The 22,015-nt window shown below is 35.8% G+C and overlaps 1 protein-coding gene across 1 annotated transcript in view; it reads right to left on the bottom strand.

Moving 5' to 3' along the window:
* Positions 1-22,015, bottom strand: part of MINDY2 (MINDY lysine 48 deubiquitinase 2) — a 28,731-nt gene that overhangs the window by 4,265 nt on the left and 2,451 nt on the right. The window contains exons 2-8 of the mRNA XM_057398542.1: positions 16,618-16,675; positions 14,708-14,772; positions 12,141-12,299; positions 11,167-11,269; positions 10,435-10,577; positions 1,846-2,019; positions 645-818 (exon numbers count right to left, since the gene is read on the bottom strand). Of these exons, the coding sequence (XP_057254525.1) occupies positions 645-818; positions 1,846-2,019; positions 10,435-10,577; positions 11,167-11,269; positions 12,141-12,299; positions 14,708-14,772; positions 16,618-16,675 (876 nt within the window). The remainder of the gene's footprint in view (positions 1-644; positions 819-1,845; positions 2,020-10,434; positions 10,578-11,166; positions 11,270-12,140; positions 12,300-14,707; positions 14,773-16,617; positions 16,676-22,015) is intronic.

Raw genomic sequence — 22,015 nt, 5'->3', positions numbered from 1 at the left:
TTTTAAAAGTCTTCCGTGGTTAAGAACTCTCTGAATCCAGAACACCAACTTAAACACTGCCTCTTGCACACAAGATTTAGTTACATGGTAATTTTGTCTATTAATGTGCATGAATCACATTTTCCAACCATGCAATGCAACTGCTCATAGGGATGGGACAGAAGTTGCACAGGGAGAAACTATAAATTTCCTAATTTGAAACAGGACTGAATAAAATAGTGTATCAGAGTGAAACACCTAACAAGGTACAGCAACAAACTTCTGCAAGACAAAGACCAAACTTTGACTACTATCAAAAAGCTCTTGTTTGAATGCTATTTTGCAAGTAACGCAAATATTGGCTAATATAGTCTATGTAACCTTACATATTAACTCATCCCATTATTCCAACTTAAACCATATGAATGAAACCCTGACTTTGGTTAAGCTTGCTTTTTAGCATTTAAGTGGGAGCAACTGCCATACCTGCATGCACACTCCAACAATTACAGCATATTTCTTAAGATTCCTATATTCATCTCACCACTTGCCATACAGAATGTAAATAGTCTTACCAATGCAAAGGAGTTAAAAATGTAGATGTGTGTATGTAACTTAACACTCTGTAAAATTCATTATCATAGTCTGTAATGATGCTTTCTTACCTGGACCTGAGCAGCTGCTTGTTCTTGTTCCTGATAGTACTGAGAAGCTCTCCTGTCCTCCTCTTCCTGGAGCTTCTTTGCTAGCTCTAGATCGCTGATTCCTTCTGGGATCTGTTCCCAGTTAATCTCTTGATTTTGCTGCTCTTGTTGTAGAGACAATGCCATCAGGTAATCCTAAACATTAAACTTGTTTATTAATGCTCTTCCACATAGACAAGAGTCAAGTCATATCAGTGAATTTTTCAGCACACAATACCTCACTTTTCTTACAGCCTCATCTTCAAATAGATTTACCTCATGGAAAAGAGGAATTTGAGAACAAATCCATAACCTCACCTGCAGAAAGGCTGAAAACAGCTACTTTACATTTTTCCTTTCACAGTGCCTATGTCATACCATACAAAACACAAGAGCTATGTTGTGTACATATGTGTTTTTGATAAATAAAATCTCTATCAGGTTTTCAATTCCATTACCTGGATAGCAGCAAAAGACAGTGTCAGCTCATACAAGTTCTAGGTAGAAGTAAAGATTTTATTACCGTTACTTCTGTCAGACTCTTCATTCTGCGAGAGATGCACTGCTTTAATTTATTAAAACCCACCTGTTCATTCATTTTCCCCCAGTATTTAAAAAACATTGGTGGTTATTACAAAAATAAACTTATTTTGCTTATTCAAAATGTCAGGTTTCCCAGGAGCTTCTTGCTATATGCTTATATATTACAGATGAGTTCCATCTCAGACACTAATTCTATGTAGTTAAAAAAACAAATGACCACCATCACACACGATCCACTATGATTTTTGTCCTACAGTCAGCAAGTGGGCATCAGAAGGCAAAGTTCAGTTATGACAATATTAATGACTTGAAATTAATTTGTTTTGGGGACAAGTTTTGCAGTGCTGTTTCTGTTTCCATATACAAGGCAGATGTGACATTTCACCCAGGTTCTTTGTAGAAGGAGATTCTAAGAGATTAAAATGAGATTTTCCAAACTATTCACAGATGACCCTGCTCTTCTTCCCTTTAAGTCATGCTAATACTTCGAAGTATCACATGTGAGAACCCCAAACTAAGTAGCTAAAGAATTTTTTATAGTCCTATATATGCACAAGTACATGACTAAAACCACATAGTAACTGTTGCACATAGTCACAAGCAAAAAGAGAAGTACAATAGAAAAGCAGAAATACAGTACTTGATCTATTTGATCCTGCTGCCCTCTGTAGACAGTTTCAGGGTCTGATGGAGGCCGTAGGTGGAACTCAGAATCACAGAAGTTTCCATCACCATCCACATTGTGCAAGCTTTCCCAAACAACTTTCTCTTCTGTGAGAAAGCCCTGATCTGTCACCAGCAGGTAAAGCTGGCCCTATGCAGAAGAATAAAGAAAACCTGTAAAACTAAAACATTACTTTTTACGGTCTGTTAGATTTAGCAGAAATGCTCAGCTAACACAACTGCTGCATTCCAGTAAAACATTCATTTAGATTTTTTAGCAAGATTAAAACATAAATGAATCAGTACAAAGCACTAAACCACCAGATACTAGCATTCACTAAAAATTTATATAAAACATGAATATATACCTTTGATATCTCCCTGTAAATGCAATTGAGAAGTATACCTCAAGACTTGTAATGTAAATTTGAAGTCCCAGGACAAACCACATTAAATTCCAAAGGCAAGATCTGGAGACAAAGGTGATCTTTCCAAATAATCCAAGAGGCATTACCTCAAAACAACTGCATCCCAGACTTCATGTTTTATAATGGGGTTTAGCAGAATGAAGTTTATTTCAATTGAAAAAAACCCTGAATTTAAAATTCTTGCTATCACTTGTCACCAGTAACTGCTTTTGTTGGATGTTGGCCTTTTTACGGTTCCACAAGGTCAGATTTCTTGATTTAAACTCTGAAATTATAAAATGGGCTGGTCTGGGAGTGAAAGAGACAATGCTAACAACTCCAGAAGCTAAGGTACAAGGAGGATGAAATGCAAGTTCAGGCTGAAGGAATGGGAGAGGAGCTGAAATTAATGGGAAATTACAGAAGTGGTTCTCAAGTAAAAGGAGATGGAGCTGCATGTTTGAGGGACAGCAAAGCAGCAGAAAAATCCATGTTTAAATTTCAGTTTAAATGAGGTCTTAATCTTACCCTATTTATAATGTTTTTTAGAATTATACTCCAAAGCAAGAACATTATTTACGCTAACAGCCATATACCACAGACACACACAAGGCAGCTCCTGTTCTAATGATTTCCTAGGTTGACAGGCAAAAAATGAAAACATCAGCCCTTCTCAACAAGTATAGGACTGGCTCATAGACTTCTCTCAAGTCATTAGAAGACTGTCTATAGGATACAGTGAAATCCAAATCAGATCTTTCTAATCCTACTAAGTTACAGCCATCCCTTCTATGGCTGGTAGGTCATATGACAAAAATATTCTTTGAGGATTCACATGCAGCAATTGTTCTAATATTACCTAATATCACGAGATGTGCTTATACAAAAGGCCAAAGAGAACACGTAAAAAACCCATAAAGGACACAGTTTTATCTTCAAGCTTTGGAATGGCAGTTATTACAGCACAGGTGGGCTTATAGACATAAATGTAACTGTCAGCAGTAAGTCTGATCACATAATATGATCTAAGGATTATCTTTCCCTCAGAAACCTCCCTAAAAACTGATTGCTACTTCTGATGCTTAAAAAGCACAGGAAGAAAATTTTTATTATTATTATTAAATTATTATTAAGAAGTAATTTCGAATCACCTCTAGTTCATACAAAACACCTTTTTCACAGCAGCTTAAATATAAGTCTTTAAAGAAGTCTTTAAAAAATGTAAAAAAAAATAAAAAATAAAAAATCACAGAATCTTTAAGGTAAGTGTATTTGAACCTTTTCAATTTTATTTTGTCCAGTGCATTGACTCTAACAAAACCTAAAAAGAAAAAAAAAGGGGGTTGAGGGCTCTCAAGTTTTCTTCTATTATGCCATATATTTTGAATTACTTTTTAAACAGCTCCGTGTAGCTTACTAAGAATACTGAAATAGAGAAATTTTAATGCTTTCATAATCTCCCAAGTATTAGAAGATGAACTTTCCACACACAAATATTAAAGTACAGAATTACTTCTGTGGGATTAGAATCTAGTATCTGTCATTCAAAGACATTTTAAAACTAGCAGCTATTTGAAAGAGAAATGTTTCAATCTTAAAATAAAGTTCATATTCTTACTTGGGTTTTAAGACTTCCTCAGCGGAACTACACAGGGACACTGATTTTTAAAATGTCGTCTTAAGAGTAAATGAACATTTTAACACAGCTCCCTGATGAAAGGCAAGAAACTGCATTACGCATCACTGTATTACCTAAACAATACCACCCTAATTCCAGTATCAATTGCAAAGCTTCACTTTAACAAAACTTAGCAAAGTAACAAACACAGCCTCCCTAGTACTTGTGAAGAGACTGAGTTCTTTTAACTTTATTGGAATGAAAGAACAATGGGGAAGCACAGGTCAAAGATCTGAAGTCATCTTTCCCTTTTTGTTTGTTTATCAGTCACTCTGATCTCTACTTCATATTAGTATAATTGCCTCAAAAAACCCAAACAGATTCCCAAGGACCCTCATAACACTGCTAATACTCACATAACTTTGGTAATAACTGGGCAACTTTCAGCTTCATAAACAAAATACGAGTGAGCTCTTTTTGTACTAGGCATCATCTCTACAGATATCAGCCTTCCTAAAACTTAAATGTTTTGCTCCACCTACTTGAAACAAGCAAATAAAGGCCAAAGGTACAGACTGTTTTTACAGGCACCGCTTTAATGCCAATGCATGTTCTTTTCCCAATTCTAAAGGCTCACAGGCCAACTTCACTGACCCAGCGAAATTCCACTGAGGGGATTTTGTGATCTATGAAAAGCTTTTTATGATACAACCTTCAACTTCTTATCATACGACCTTCACCTTGCCTCTATAATTTGAGTTGCACTAAGGAATGATATGGCTGGTGCCAGGAACCAGCCACCATTCTTCAGCACTTAACAGATCAGCCTTTGGTAAGAGACACTGATGTACAACCAGTATAACGTAACACTGGGATTTCTGACTGGATGTGTCCAGTAGTTCTACAAGACATTTGCAGCCTACCAAAGTTTCTGCACTTCAGCTCCACTCAGTGCAACACACAGGAAGGAAAAGTGTAAGAGGGCACACAGTGACAGAATCAGTAAGAATTATCCAGCGTTGAAACATTCGTTTACACTGAAGTAAGAATTTAGGAAGGAGGCTTTAAAATAGGTAAAAATCAGAATGTGTTCTACTTATTAGATCATGGTGCTGATTCTGCATTTACTTTCTAGTCAGGGTTAAAGCTGAAACAGGATGATCAGCACACCAAGTTCATGCAATTAAGCTAATGAATGTACATGAATATGCTTTTCAAATACACACTGCAAAGAACAACATCATACTTTACAAAATAAATGTGTTTCTACCTTCATAAAATCTTAACCGGCCACTTCTAAAGTATGACCAGCTTATCTTTAAGGTTTATTTTTAAATATAGGGCTTTTTAATTAATAGTCTCATGGGTTAACACTGCCCCCAAAAGTACTAGCACATACTATGAGTAGTAACAGAAAGTAGTACCTGCTCTTAATAGGGAATAAAACAGTAAAATAAAGTCTTAAGTGGATAACTGTTAATGTAATCTGTCCCTACACTAAAGTTACAAATAATTATTTATCCTAAGACTCAATAGCTAGATATTGTAGACCAATGCCCAGATTTTATAGTTTCACATATAAAAACCTTGAAATAAAGCCAAGGAAGGATAAAAGCAATACTACTCTCCTGAAGAACAATCTCTTAGTCTCTGGTTTGTACAGAAAACTACTCTGAAATGCAAACAGATGTAACCAGTAACATCACCTGCAGCCCACAAGACCTCCTTTCCTGGCTTAATTCCATGACCAGAGTAAATAATTAAAATTAATGGTTTTACAGTCCTTGTTCTGAAGCCAATTACCAAGTTTCCAGCAATTTAGAAAACTGAAAAGGAAAACCAAATATCTCACCAATAGCTTTTACAGTAAAGACAAACATTTAAAGCCTTATCCTTCAAAATCTATGAAAATGTTTTCTTGGACTTCTGGATCAGACCCCTTGGTTCTTATTAAGAGGTCACATATATTTTACATCAATGTGAATGAGTGCTTTCTTGAGATTTTTCTAATCTATCTGAATGTTTTAACTGTTAGAGAAAAGTATGAATTGTTTTAAAAGGTAAGCACCATTTGATTCAACAGAGTAATCCTGAGAAATAAAACCTGCACACTTACTAAGAAACGGAAAAACATTTAAACATGTTTTTAAGAAGTTATATACATTACCCCTACTATGCCAAACTCAGACATCATCTTAAACACCGAAGAAAAAAGTGCAATTATTGCTATGAAATATACTTTGTATTTAATTAAAAGTCTGTACTGAGTTCTGCAATAGAATCCCGATATATATAAACTAGAAAACAACTGCACCACACATAGTTAAAATCCAAACAGGTAAGTATCTTGTCACTTTTCAGTAAAGAAAATAGGTTGTATTACAGTCACACCAGTGGGAAAAACATTCCAACTGAACCAAGATACTCTTACCAAACTGATCCCCTCTTTACAGTCCTGTTTTTCCTTGATCTAGGGAATTATCATTTGATGTATTTATTATCTGTGTAATGAAAAGCAAAGGCAAAAAAAAAAAAGAATCACATCTTTAAGTGCTGAAAATGATTACTGTATAATCACACGAGCCAAGACTATTAATATGCAATTAAAGAGACAGGAAGTAGAATAAATGACTACTCAGGCAAATGGACAAATAGTACTGAAAGAGATGAAGAATCTGATAACTGAACTGCCATTATTAACTAACACTCACCATACTTCAGCAGATGTCTAATACAGTGTTGCCATATTTGCTTTTCTTTTGTAGGTGATAATTACATTTTTTTTTTCCATAGGCATAAACACGATCCTAATACTCAGACTTTGCCCAAAACAGAAATGACAACATATTGTATTATGCAAATTTAATTCAATTTTCAGAAGAGGACTAGTAAAATATTTATTATTCAAGACACATTAAATAATAGAACCTGAGTAAACAAACTGAATTTAACTGATGGTCTATTCTGAAATGCAATCTGTGAATTATCACAATTACATTGCAATTATCAACTCAGCAGTTTAAAAAAAATACCAACACAACACTCAAGTCTTTAGAGGAGGATCACTTCAAAACTTTTCCTAGTAATATCTGAAAAACCTCACTGTCACCATTATTCTACTACTGCTACTTTACTCATCAAGCTTCCATTATTTTGATGTGAAAGCTGTAACCAAAACAAAAAATATTACTGAATGAGACCCTTCCATTTAACTCTTACTCTCGGAGTCAAGAATTTGGAAGATGCGTAAAAATGGCACAAGTTACCTGGCTGAAGATTAACCTTTTAGAAGTGTCCATATATTAAACTGGAATACTTCAAAACAGTAACAAAAGGCTTCAAGAAGTACAGTGACAGTGAACTAAAACCAGTTTTCTTCCTTTGACTTTTTCTCTTGTTCATAAATCAAAAACTCTTAAGTTTTCTAATACTTTTCACCTATAATTGTCCAGCTGAAAGCCTGAAGTATTGTCATATCCATAACTCGTGTAGAAATGCCTTTTAAATATCCGCTAGCAGAGACTGTTAATAAGCTTTTGCCTACAATATATAAAGCACTGATACCTTCTTACTCTACACCAGGAATTCATAATGTTGCTCTATGTTCATAACCATTCTATTTCTGTTCTTGCAAGAAGTACTTAAGTGCGAAAAACCCCAACCACCTATTTTATTATTGTTAATTTAGTAACAATTAAAAAAAAATTAAAAAGCCACATTTATGAGGAGTCACTCCAATTCCTTTCCTTACAGATTCCTTTACTATCCATGCAAAACCAAAAAATCAATACACACTGGACACAAAGGAAGCACAAGTAGATTAACCAGCCTAATAAATCATAGAAGTTGGGCAACTAGTACCCAATTGTTTCCAAGCAGTTCTTGTCACTATGCAACATCCTGTAACAGCAGCCTGTGAAAGAAATTTCAAGCCAAAGACACAAGAATTCAGAATACTGCGCTGTTTATTCACACTTCCAAGTAACTCTCATTTGAGTAAAACAGCCCTCTAAAATAAGCAATTCAAAAGCAAGGTAAAAATCCTTTGATCTGGCAGTGGAAAGCCACTCTAAACTCAGAACTGGGTAGTGTTGTCAGTTTTAGTAAATCTTGCATTTTTAAATTTATACTATGTGTCAAATAATAAATACTGCAAACTCTTTGTAATAAATACTTCAAAACCAGAGAATTCAAATTATATGCACAAAGGATGTTACCAGTCTCCACCTCTCCCATATCTGCTCTAAAATATCCACAAGATTATCCCTCCTTAAAGAACAACAGAAACCAGAAAATATCTATCACGTCTAAACTACTAAAACTAGCTCACCAGATGGGATGTGGACCGGACTTTAGTACAACTTTAAAAAAAGTAATCTGAACAGCCAAGCACCACAAATATTAAAAATGGCTCAAACACAATCATACGATTGTTTCATGGCACCAATAAAGAGCAGAATTAAGGTTATTCTGGTTCATCTGTTCAATTAGAATAACTTATGTTGAACTTGAAAATGCCTCCAATTTATGACTTTTGCTCTTTGAATTATTTCAGTATCACCAAGTATTTTCTTTCCTAAAATTACACAGACTCTTCAATTCTAAAGCAAATTCCAGAAAACATAAGCACGTAAAAAAACAGGCTTCTACGTTTCCTTTAAAAAGGATCAGTGATCTGGTTTGGTTTCTTTTGTTTTGTTTTTTTCTTTTAATTTCCTCCAATAAGTGCAGTGAAGATCAGCCTACATTCTACTTCCTTTGAAACATAACACACTGGAATCCTTCAAACACAACACACTGAAATCCTTCAAATACAACACACTGAAATCCAAGCCCCTTCACTAAAATATTGGCCTGAAAAACAAAAAGCTGAACTTCAGAAGTATCTCCATCATACAAGTCACTGTATCAGCTGTACATGAAAGTTTCCAAATAAAAGTTTTAGCTTCATTAGAATGATACTTAAATGGCCTAATGTACCTAAGGGATTTTAATTATATATTTCTGCTAATTATTCAGACTGTCATTGTCTCTAAAACCGTACAAGTTTTATTATGTGCACACAGCTTTTATTATGGGTGTAATTCCCTTCTGTTTAACTTTGCAACTGTTTCTTTTGTCTGTTTCCATATATTGGTATGGAGGTGTAAGAGGGAAGGGCAGTATTAGATAGACAAACATATTGCGTAGTTCTTGCCCTAAAAGTTCTACACCTTCCATTTTCTCTGGTATATGTAGTGTCTTCAGTTTTTATAATTAATGGACTTTTCACCATAGTCTGGCTACTGCTGAATACTGCTCAAACTGTGACATAAAGGAAACTCCATTAAAAGTCTGCAGAGCTAGCATTAAACCTAGTAAAAGGAAAGAGTAAAGCAGTTGAAAATTATCAACTCTGTGACAACAATACATTTTGATTTTATGTGTGTATCTGGGAGGTCCAATAGTTTCTGCATTGCTAACCTTGGCTAAAAGCCTAGACTGTTTCTGACTTCCTTGATATGAAATCATGTATCTATTGCAAATAGCTAGGTAGGTTAGAAACAGACAGAAAGGTTACTACTGGCTTTTAGAAATAAAGATTTTACGTCTTTATTAAAAGTTTCTTGATATCTCAAATTCTGTAATGTACTACTCACCAGAAGTCCAAAGGAAAATGAACAACAATGCTTAAAAAAGGCAGCCTCAGAAACTAAAAGCCTGTAGATAACATGAAAATTCAACACTAGCTGCACAAGGTCACCATAATGACTATGAAACACAAGAACAATGGCTCCAAATTCCAAAACTTAGCATTTCAGCAGTCCAAGACTTTTCAAAAAGGACAAGATTAAAACCATACTGACTGAGAATTAGTAAAGCTTAAAATGCACAACTAATAAATAATACTATTCTTGAAATATTTTAATTCAGTATATCTTAGGATTTAGTTCTTACAGTTAAAATTCAGAGGAGGAGTCCCAGACGCATTAACTAAGTTGTCGTTTGCTTTTCCTATCCTGGAATACTCTTTTCATAATTCTTACGGTTTTCCTTCCCCTGTTTCAGATTCAAAAAAACCAATCCCTTTAACAAAGGGAACCAGTACTGTAGCTCCCCCCTCAACTTCGCCAAACGTCTGGCATTTTGAACAACACGATGGAGCTACTCATCTGTTGGCCCAAACATAAAGCAAAGTTTTATATCCCCAGAAACAAAAAATTAATTAACTTCTTCACTGCCAATCACTGCCAGTAAATTTAATCCATGTAAGAGACGTAAGTAATTATACATAACTGCAAAGGGAGTTAACACAGGGAACAAACTAAGCAAAGTGAAGAGCTACAAGAAGATTTAAAGTGAGAATTCATCCCGGTATCTAAAACACTGTAATCAATAACTCACAAGTAACATTTGCTACACACCTTATATTCACCATAAACCATACCTACATATGGCCCTACTCTGGAATTTATTTCTATTTCTAGAATGAGGAAAATCAAGATTTGCTTTGAAATGAGAATATAAGCCACAACAATAACGACAAATATGCTGAATATACCTTGTATTTGGTCATGGTGCTGAAATGATTATTCCTGAAGAACACACAAAGCTCTCCCTCCTGGACAGCTGAAGTCAACTCACACAGTCCATGGTACGTCAGCTGTGTAGCTGTGTTATTTAGAAATTGCTCAGCTACAAATCCTACAAAAGCAATACACACTGTTATGTGCGTCTATTACGTACTTCCTAATATATAAAATCTGGGTACAATGGTAATATTTTTCCATCTCCTCCCTATGAAGATGCCCCATATTGCCACAAATCTAAGGGAACACATTTAGAGAGGCAAAAATGAGTTGAAAGTTCAAAAACCTCAGCATTTTAGATAAACCTCTCATGTTCAGAAATGCTACATCCACTTCCAGTATTACTGCTTTTTACCTTGTCATCATGTAGTATATAATTCATATTCTAATTATAGGAGATAATAAATAACCAAGCTGAAATTGAAGTGGTGCCTGTAATACCTTTTCAGAAAAGAAGTCCCCTCCAGCTTTTTAAAAAGTATACTTAATAGATCCGAGAGAACAAGGCTGACCCTTGGCTTCGAAAGTGCATCAGGGAAGTTTAGAAGACAAGTACAGAGCTGTCTGCCCGCCCAGGGAAGAAGCTCAGCAGACAGAATGTAGCTCTTCACACTTGTATCTACATACCAACATCACATACAAAATACATAACTAAGATTTGATAGGGTAGATACTTTGATGAAGCACAGAAGAAAGTTACCCACCTTCACTAACCAGTTCACTGTTGTCTGACTGTTTACAAGAAATTATCTTCTCCACCAGCTGATTGTAACTGCAGTTACCAACTGCTTTTACTATGTCAGCAACCTGCAACAGGGAAGACCACAAAACAGAGAACTTACCTTTGTAAGAACAGAAGACAACAGTGAGCCTATAGCAGTTACTCATAATAAGAGTTTCAATAAAGGACAGACATTATCCCCCCAGAAATACTATGACAGAAAGTTTTAGCAAAATGTGTAATAGTCTGGGCTGGCTTAGATCCCATTTTAAGTCCTTAAGTTAGCACTTAATATTGAAAGCTGTTGCTAAAGCAGATGGAGGACAGAATGGGGCATCAGCTGGCTCAGTCGGGTGGGTGGGTAAATTCCAATGGGGTAAGAGAACAGCAACTTTCATGACCAAGGTATGAAAAGAAAAAAAGAAGGCAGATTATTTCAGCCAAACTCACCAGTTTCCCCCTAAGTAAAGAGAACCATTTTACTGTTTATTAAATACTAACATTAAAAATAAATTATATGTTTGTTAAAGATGCTGTTCTCTATAATTGGTTCTAATGCTCAGTTCTCAGAAGCACTGACTAGTAAATCAGAAGAAAGGAGAAAAGTAACCTTGCATTTCTTCCAAGTGCTCTCTTAGTGAGCTTTCAAAAACAATGACCGGGACACAGTATTTGGCAACTTTCTACTTCCTGCAGCACAACAGTTCTCATTCAAACAGTCATCTATTCAGCACAGAAGGTTTTTAAAGTTAGTCTGACTATAATTGTAGTCTCTGCAAAGTCACCACACTAAAAACCAAGGGGGTCCAGTTTTTCTCAGTAGATTTAAAAAAACTCATTAATCATTATTATTGACTCCAGGTAAAATTCTGAAACCTCGCCTTTCCCCCTGAGAAAATTCAGAATTACTTATATTCTGTTTGAATTATTGAAAAAAAACACAACAAAACAAGTTACCTGAGGGTCCACTAACCATCCATGGTACAAGGGGATATCAAGAAGATCAAACACTATGCATTCAGGTGTGTATTCAAACACTCGTACACCTGTAAACTTCACATTGACATCCAGACCCGTCTGTAACTTATGTAGAATCGCCATTGCATCACTCATATTCTTACAGCAGAAAGAAGGAAAAAAGAACAGATGACCAAATAGAGCTTTGTACACTTGGGGGTTATTCTTGTAAGCCTTCCTCATTCAGTACTCATCAATTCAACATTTTTGAGGGGGAAAAAAGAAAGGGCAAAATTACAAAAGCAGGAATTAACTAAACAAGTGTTTCACTGCATATTCACATTATTAATTCTCAGTTTGCTGATCTCTTCTAGCACAATGAGAACTCTCCCTCCAATCAGCTGTATCCAACTATTTATTCTTCCGCACTCATAAGCTGCTTTTAGGCAGCTCTTATTTCTTTTAACTCTATCCCTATAACCACAAGCCAGTTATTTGCAAAAACTAGATTATAAAGGATTATCTCAGGGACCATCCTGAGGGTTCTTATCCTCTTGTAAGTCCTGCCTTATGAGTCAGGCTGAAGTACTTGCCACCACACCACAAATGAGCAAAGTGAACAGATCTACTTGCCAACTCTAATTTGGGAGTTCAATACTTAAAAGTGGTGACCAAAGATGAAGAGATCTGATTTTTTTGTTGTTTCATAAAAGTTTTGCTCTGCATTTCATCAGAAGTGACCAGGTATCAAGCTTTTATACTTCAGGTGTTTTAAAAGCAATAATTACATACTCTGCTAAATGAACCGAAAAAAGTCTACAGCAACTCCGCTAGCCATACACAAATTCAGATCATACATCTAGAAGCATCAGTTGAATTTATTTTGTAATGTTTACTTTGTAAACAAAGCAGCAATACAAACTGTCTAGAAAGCTGCAGAAGTTCCTCACTACAATTTGAACAGTATCATTCCCGTTTTAGCTACAATTGAACAAACCAACAGACGTCTAAAAAAATGGATGTAAGTGAGGATATAAATATACAGAACAGTTGAGTTTGGAAGGGACCTCTGGAAGTCATCTGGTCCAGCCTCCTCAAGCAGGGCCACCTACAGCTGGTTACCCAGGGGCATGTCCAGATGACTTTGACTACCTCCAAGGATGGAGACAGCATAACCTCCCTGGGCAACCTGTTCTTAAGTTTGTGCATTTGAACTTGTATTTGAATGAAAAAATTAAATCCCTCGAGTATAACAAAAAAGAAAGTCGCAACTGAAATTAGTATCTTGTCATGGTACAGAAATTATTGTAATATCAAGCATTATAAATCACGCTGTCTGAAAAATTCACTTGAATTTCTTGTAAGAAGAAAACATTGTTTAAGGCAAAGAATATTAACTGTGTAACAAGATGAAACACAAAATTATGATTAACATCTAGACTTAGTTCTAATACTTCTGAAATGCAATAACTCTGTAAAACTCAATAGTGTAATTAGTTTCTTTTTCCCCTCTCATGTGATATCAGTCATGCATTCATAGAGCAAAAGCCTTCTTTGAACTCGTTAAGTTAGAGATTTAAGGAACAGGTTTGTGACATATAAATAGTAAACCCATATATCTGAGCACAAGAAAGTCATAAAGGTTGTACTTTAACCAGGTATAGAACTTTCATCACACTCCTGTGGTCGGTTCTAACTGTTATCATCCATAGTACAGAATTGTGTGGAAAAAATATAACAATCTTGTTATTACAAAATACAGAATTTGATATTTTGATATAATTTGGATTATTATTAAACGAATCCACATTCAGTCTTCATTCCGATTTCAACTATCCCAAGATACTAGTTTTGATTTTCAACACTGAATAAGACCAAGAAAAGAAGACCTAATAATAAACAGAAATAGCCTGAAACCCAGCAACTATAATAAATTCAAATCACTTTTCCATGAGTAACCAAAAAAAAACAGCTGTGACCACAGAGCTTGAAAAACTTGCTCTGAGAGAATATATACTACATCAATATTTCCTTTAAAATAATAGCATTATCTTTAACACAGAAAGACCTCTGTGATGAACAAAAAATTGTGGTCAGTGCAAATATTATTGCCTTTCATAATATGGAATACACCTCTTTCCGTCCATCATGACTTAAGAATGGAGATCTCTCTCTTGCCCAGTTTACACCCTTGGAGCAAGTCTAGCAAGCATCACATAACAGAATACACTTAAGGATGCCTAATAGAAGATTTCAAAAGCAACCACCCTGTTGCATGCTCCCATCTGCACTTCCACGTTACAATTCCCCAATAAAACCAAAATTCTTTCATTATACTCCTTACAGGCAAATAAAAATAATTTCTTACCTTACTAGATACCGAGTTTTCCTCCATTAATAGAAAGTATTTATAAATTATACTCTACATAAAGCCTAGAAAAAAAGGAGAAACTAACTACAAAGAATGGCTTGTATGCTTCTGGTTTTTAACAAGGTAAGCCTGAGGTAAGAAGAAAAAGGTTTAGTTCCTTTAAACGTAAGCAACTATTTCAGGAGCAGTTCCTTACCTGCTCATAATTTAGACGCTGAATTTCAGATATCTCTTTAGGTTTTGCATCAAGAATATAGTCTCCTAAAAAAGGCAAAAATAAAATTAAATTCATTCCACACTCAAAGTTTCAACACTTTGTTGAACACTTCTGATTGCAGCTGACTGGTCATAAATACTGCCATTGAAGATTTCTACCAAATTAATGAGACTGCATTGTTTTACAACCTGAATTATAATTATGAAGTAAAACATGAGTATAAAACCATAGTAAGAACATATTAAGAAATAAAATTCAAATGGCCAATGCTGTTACTAAAGCAGCATTTAATAATCTCTTGGGGTATCACACTACTCTCTTAATTATTCACATAGAAATTCACCTTCCTCTGTGCCTCAATTTAAAAACAGCAAAAGGTCAAACTGTGTACAATAAGGTATGTAATTGCATTACACGATTACAAAGGCAACCACTTATTCTCACTGATACTATGAGTATTTTGGAATATGTTTCCATGCACCAGTAATTCTGACAGGCGTGTATTCCACCTGTGTCTACAACACAAATGTAATTAATCAGTTAATCAGCACACTGGAGTTCAAGAGCTATAAAATCTTTAGTGACCAGTATCCATAAACTGCCTCTCCAAAATGCTTCAGTTTTTATTTCAGTGCTTTTTGTATTTATTCTCTTGCTCCATTACTAAAAAATACATCTATAGCCAAAGAAAAACATCATTACAGGTTTCCATACTGATGATCTTTAAAGTTAAGATTGTTCATAGTGGTTAAAGAGCTCTTTTAGTTTTCTTTTAAGCTGTAGAAACCATTTGGCAACTGCTGATCCTGCTGATAGACTAGGAACCTAGATAATTTGGGCTGATAATTTTGTTATTCAATTTAATAAGATAATTCCAGAAGCTAATATATGCCTGCAAGAAAGAATTCTAGTTATGTAAATGTGTGTATTATGTGTGACTTCAGACAGTATTATTCTATCCAAACAGAAGAAATGTTTAGACACAGGCAGCAATATATCTTAAGATTTGTTTTTCTGAAGTTATGTAATTAACTTTCTTCTTCCACTGAAAGGTTCAGTGCTAGGCTTTTGAAAAGAACAAGCTACACTCTTTACAAGCAAAAAATAAACAAAGAAAATACAGTACTTGCTAGACTACAAAGGGGAAGAACTATGGTACACATAGCTTAAGTACTATAGCAACTGCACTTTTAACGATCATTCTGGGCTACCGACCTTACTGACATGTCAGAAGAAAACAGTTGCAGTTTTGCTGGATAATTGAGTAACGCCTGGAAATGAGACTCCTATCGCTGTGAAGAACAAATTATTTTTTCCTGTTATTTTAATTGGGTCACACTATTAAGGATTAGAGTTACTGCAGTCAATTAAAGGCCCAGCTGAGTTACTACATTGTGTCAACTATAATAAAACAACATTGAAACAGACATTAATAAGTTTAAAGATACCACAAGCCATAGCAACTGCATCACTAAACTAATCACTCTGGAGAGCAGTACAGGAAACTTCTAAATGCAATTAAGGAAAAGCACAAGCAATTGAAATCCATAAGCAGTTTACAAAGTTGCCTTTGTAAATTGTGTAATGCAGTTACATACCTTACTGTATAGAGTTTGACCTTTTAATACTGTGAAGTTAAGGAACAGAGGGATGGAAATTTCTGAGTAAACTTTCTATGTGAATAATTAAGAGATTAATATGACATCCCAAGAGATTATGAAATGCTGCTTTAGTAACAGCATTGACCATTTGAATGGCCAATGTAACTATTTTTTTTGCAGCCTGTGTTCAAATAAAGCTGAACAGTAAATAAGTAAACCAGTTCTCCTATATTACTCCTCACTGGTAAGAATAATACATAATTGAAACAATTGATTTTAATTACTAACCCAAGTATTCCATCAGCTGTTCAGCCGTTATGATTTCCATCATTGGTGGCAGCTTAATCTGTGAAAGTAAAAGTGTATTACCCTTAAAATGTCAAAACACCACAATTTAGAAAGTATCAACATGGTATTTCTAGACAGAAGTCATCTGATCACATCTGCCTCACCAATTTATAAGAGCATTAGTAAACTGGGACCAAGAGCCTTCCCAGTACCTCTACTAAATAACAGCTACAAGAAGAGATTAAAAAAAGGCATTATGGCTTTTAGAGAAAGCACATGTACATGGTACTTTCTCTCACTTTAAGCTCTCTGCATAGCACTCCCTCCTCCCACCAAAACATTTCACCAGCATTCCCCTCAACTTTGTAAGAGTTCACACCACTCATTGCACTAGCTCGGCTGCAAGCACCTGGGATGAAAAGACTGGGAATTGTAGCCACACTTAAGAAAACTTCACTTTATTCAGAAGTCTTTGACTCCCTGCCTACACTGAAACTCTTAACTGAGTCTTAACTCAAAAAGTTCCAGCATAGAGACAATAGGCTGCAGAGAATCTGGTAGCAGCAGCTGCTGGGACAGGAATACCAAGACGAGGAAATGACCTCCCAGAACTCTCACTCTGTCCTGACATTTCAAGGGTTTGGTTTAACTCCACACAGAAGAGACTGGAAACACAGAACTTGGTGGTAAAGTTTCTGTTCCACTCCCTCCTGACCCATTCCTGTCATTGGCACCTGCTAAAACCAACCACCCTGGCAGCCACCAGAGCCAAAAGCTTCTTACATATTCTCATGCCTAAGGTTTAATAGGCTCCAATCACTTTGCTGGTTGCAGAGAGGAAGGAGGAACTTCCTCCATGAGATGAAAAAACAATACATATTGAAGCCTTTGATGTAGCATCTCCTCCATCAATCATCCTGAGTAAACATTTTGCTTGCGCACTTCCATTTACACATCTCCCTGCAACTACAGCCAGAGCACAAAGGCATGCTTCTGGCTATCTGAAGGAATACCATAGGAGTGTATCATCTTTAACCATACTGTGCTCAATTTTTCCTTGCATAAGTATGTATTATATTTTGCTAGGGTTTGGGTTTTTTTTTTTTAAGCTTTCTCTTCCATTTTTAATCTTTTCATCCTCTTTTCAACATCTTACCACTGGAAGTCTAGAAAGTCTGGTATTTATTTTAAGAATTTTTAAATCAAGTTCCTGAACACTGTTCACAGTTCTCCTTGACATGAAAGACACAATGTGAGATAGGTAACTCATGCTTAAGGTTTAATAGGCTCAGACTCCTTTGCTGGTTGTGGAGAGGAAGTTCTTTCATCAAATACATATAAAGTCTTTGATGAAGCAACCCAAACTCAAAAATACACTATAGCAACAGAGTACACTGTTCACGTTGTGATGGAGAGGGCTTCCTTCCCAAACTGAAAGCTAAGCCATTTTAATAACTTCAATTTAGTGTGATTGCGCTAGATCTATCTCTCCACCGATTTTATTCATATCTGACAAAAGGCATATGGATTTACAAGAAGTTTCATTAAATTTGGGAGAAAGAGATCCAAGTTAATATGGCCTTGCTATTTATACACTAAGAAATATGACCATACTTAGGTCAGAATTGGCCACACAGCATATGCCACACACTGATCAACCTGGAGATGGTGGCTATAGAAAGAAGCTGATGGTACCAAGATCTGATGAAGGAAGGGAATGAAAGTATAAATTGTTAGTAAAACAGAAAATTCCTGACGCATAAATTCATCAGAAAGAAGGTTTAATTAGTTCTGCTCATAAAAAAAATGAAAACGATATGAATTAAACAAGAAAAATGAGTCATGCATGCACAGGCACATGAATTTTTGAAAACATCTTTTAAATGAGTGACAACTGACTGGAGCTTACAAAATTTCTCAACCTTTCCCCAAAACTAATACTCAATAGGATAAAGGTTTTCATAATCTTTGATCTTGTTCATAATATTCATACTGACTATTCATATAAACATAATATTTGCATACACATAAATGTAAATAACAGGACTACAGGTTCAAAATGCTGATTCTTAAACTTCTAGTTCTGAATTGGCAGCAGTCAAGCCTTAGCCAACATCAGCTTGCACATCCCTGAGTTGGTTCTGGTTCATTACAGCTTCTAAGGCACGCGGATGTAATGGCACAGAACAGAATTACTTACGCTAGATCTGCCTGAAGTAGTTCTGGGACTACGAACAGTACACATGTGCCAGCATAATATAGTATAATAGCACTGCTCCCTCAAATATTAGCAGGAGTACTGTGATGACTCAGCACCAAAACTAGCTCTTTTTAGTATTTATTTAAAACCTTTTGCATCAGCTCAGCCAGCACTGCTTGGGGATTTCTGCTCAGCACCACATTTGGGAACCTAGAAGTATGCATGTACTACAAAAAGCAGCTATACATGGGTTACCTGTATTTGAGTTCTTCATATTCCTGGCATAAACATACTAATGTTTCAGGCTTTATGGACTTATGGTATTATTTGTATCACTGATTAACAATCTGAATTTTCCCTCACAACTGTAATGCTAAGCAACTTATGTTTTTTTACTGCAGAACCAAAGCAGTTTTATTTGTATCTGCAGAACTGCTCACTTGAATCCTAAACAAAGTTAATGTATTACTTCATGGCATAATTTTGGGGCTGGCACGTTTTGTAGGACCTTGATCACACCTTTAAAGTTTCCAACACAGTCACAAGTACTTCTAATAGAGCTAATGTAGGATATAGAGAGAACATGACATTTCCTAACTGTTTGGAACTTCATTATGAGTGCTTAAGCTATAGGAAACAGGAAAGAAAAACACCTCAAAGCTTGAGAGAGGAAAAAAAATCATACAGAACCACGGTCATTCTCCACATAAATCAACAGAAGAAAACAATTTAAGCAGCTGCTGTCCATAGCAATTTTATTTTGAGGAACAGTTTTCTCCATAGGTTTCAATGCTTAGTTTCTAGATTTCACATTAATTTTACATTTCAGGAAAAACATGTTTCCTCAGTTCCCACCCACTTCCTTTACCCCCCTATTGCAGCTTCCTAGTCTTTCATCTTGCTCTCTCTTCCTAACTCTAGCTACTTTTCATTTCTGACATTCAGAAGTGGGAAACTAAATCTTTCTCACCCAACTATAATGTGAGGTACAGCCGAGCTCCCTTTGTAATTAAAAGAAAGACTGGTAAACAATTTTCATATTGAACAGTTGCTGCAGTACAACTTCCACACTTCCTATGCATTAGAGTACAAACTAGAAAACTACATAATACTAATTTTAAATATTTCCCACTGTATTCTCCCACGCTTCAGAAAGGCTTGAAAAAACCAACTAAGTGATAAAGTCCCACATAGATGCTAACACTTCCAAAAATACTACATGTACAGACCATGCAAATGTCTAATGGCTTATTATTTATAGTCTCAGAGCATGTTTATCTAAAATACGCAACTCCCCTATATTCAGAGTTCTAGAAGAGGTAAGGGTAGCTTCAAGTTCCATGACAAAATCAATTAATACTCCCTGCAAACACATACCTTTTGCATTGTAGGAACAGCTTCATGAACTTGTCTCGACAGCCTAATAGCACATGCTGCTACCCAATAACCTTAAGATCTTCCCCCCTCAACCAGGTTTCCTTCAGTCCCTCAGACCAGTCTTCCTGATCCAGAAAATACACTACAGGTCTGCAAGCTCAGCTCATCCCACAGGTGCAGGAGAAAGGTTGCCAAGGCCTCTGCTGAGCAGTCATCAGAAGCTCACCAGCAGCTCGCCTTCAGAGGCTAAGACACTCCATCTGAGCAATCTATGCAAATTCTGGCCATAGGGAGGTTTACCTCAGTAGCAAGAAAAAGTAGATCATGCACAAAGGACCAGTGCCAGACCTCAGACCTGGCACCACCACTGCAGACTCCAACAAATCCAACGGGTATCAGCAGGAGCATACTGTACTCGGCTCCTCTGAAAAAGGGCCATTTTTATGAGACCTAAAACTAAAAAATTCTAACTAGAATGTTTTTACTCTATTTCTCTTCTGCACCTCAGTTTGAATACATCTAAACATAAACAGTTCTGTAACACTTACTTACATAATTGTCACAATCACCTAAATAAGTAAATCATACAGTTCTAAAAGTTACTAGAATTTTAGTACAACTCTGCATGTAGGGAACACAGCTCCCAAAACCTTCCATTCGTTCAGAGGGCTGTCACAGAAAAAACTTTTAAAGACACTGTCAAATACACTACTGGGGTTACTCTCGTACATGAAAAGCTGTAAGGACAAGATATTCCATATGCACTCACTTCAAGGTGATATTAATATTTTTTGTATTGCATTATGTTCTCCCTTCGGCTTATTTTATGGTCCAAAACAATTTGTTTCTCTGTCCCCTGGACATTTCAGATATGTCATTTCTGTGCAATGCATTAAGGTTCAGAATTCTTTGGCTACATGACATCATCTCCTACCTAAGAATCAGAGCAGAATTTACACGGCAAGCTTATTAAGCTTTAAGCATCTGCTGATTGCCATGGAGTACATCCTGAGGAGGGCTACCCCCCCCAAATTACAGCTTAATGCAATGCCAGAAGTTATCGGAAAGTGACGCATGAACCGTATGTAACAAAGATCATAAACAGTACTTGGAAAAGCAAGCGTTGCACCACTAAGCTTAACTACATAGTGAGCCACAGCCCCGAGGGAAAACTGATCGGTCTTCAGATTTAAACAAGCTGAAAGTCAGTGCCCCACACTGGGACAACCCATGCTTGTACACATATTTTAAATGTTTGTTTTGATACTCTAATAATGCTTTTATTTCCATCACAGAAGCCTAAATGGTTACCACAGTTTCACAGTTACTTTTCCAAGTTGGTATGATACTGCTTTTGTTTTATTCTTTCTTAGAACATCTTTGTAACACTTGTGTAAGCAGAACTCCTCAGCACTATGTCCTTAAGGCTAAACTGCAAGTTACACTTAACACAAGCAGTCTGCAAAAACACTCTAAAAGAAAAGTGATAGCATAATTGTAACATTTAAAAGTACAGCTTCTACAGTCTGCCACCTCAAAGTTGTATGCTCATACTCTATTGAAAGTATTGGATAAAAAAAGAGGTAGCAGTTTTATTGCAAGTTTAGTTTCAAAACCTGGTGCTATCAAAAGGGAATCCAAGAGGTGCTACTATTTTTGAATTTCAAAAAAACCCAAGCATTGTCAAACCACTGCTTCACAGATGACAGCATAGAAATGCAAAATTCAAAGAATCAATTATTTTTAAGTAGTCTTTCTACCTGTATTTCTCAATAAAGAAGTGAATTCTAATATCAAAAAATACCTACTAAAAGTATAATA

The sequence above is a fragment of the Pezoporus wallicus genome, unplaced genomic scaffold (genome assembly GCF_028554395.1).
Source record: "Pezoporus wallicus isolate ANWC-B61680 ecotype Strahan unplaced genomic scaffold, APGP_CSIRO_Pwel_v1 contig_3952, whole genome shotgun sequence".
Classification (NCBI taxonomy): Eukaryota; Metazoa; Chordata; class Aves; order Psittaciformes; family Psittacidae; genus Pezoporus; species Pezoporus wallicus.
Note: the sequence above shows the minus strand (reverse complement) of the source record. Positions and strands in the feature narration are given on the sequence as shown.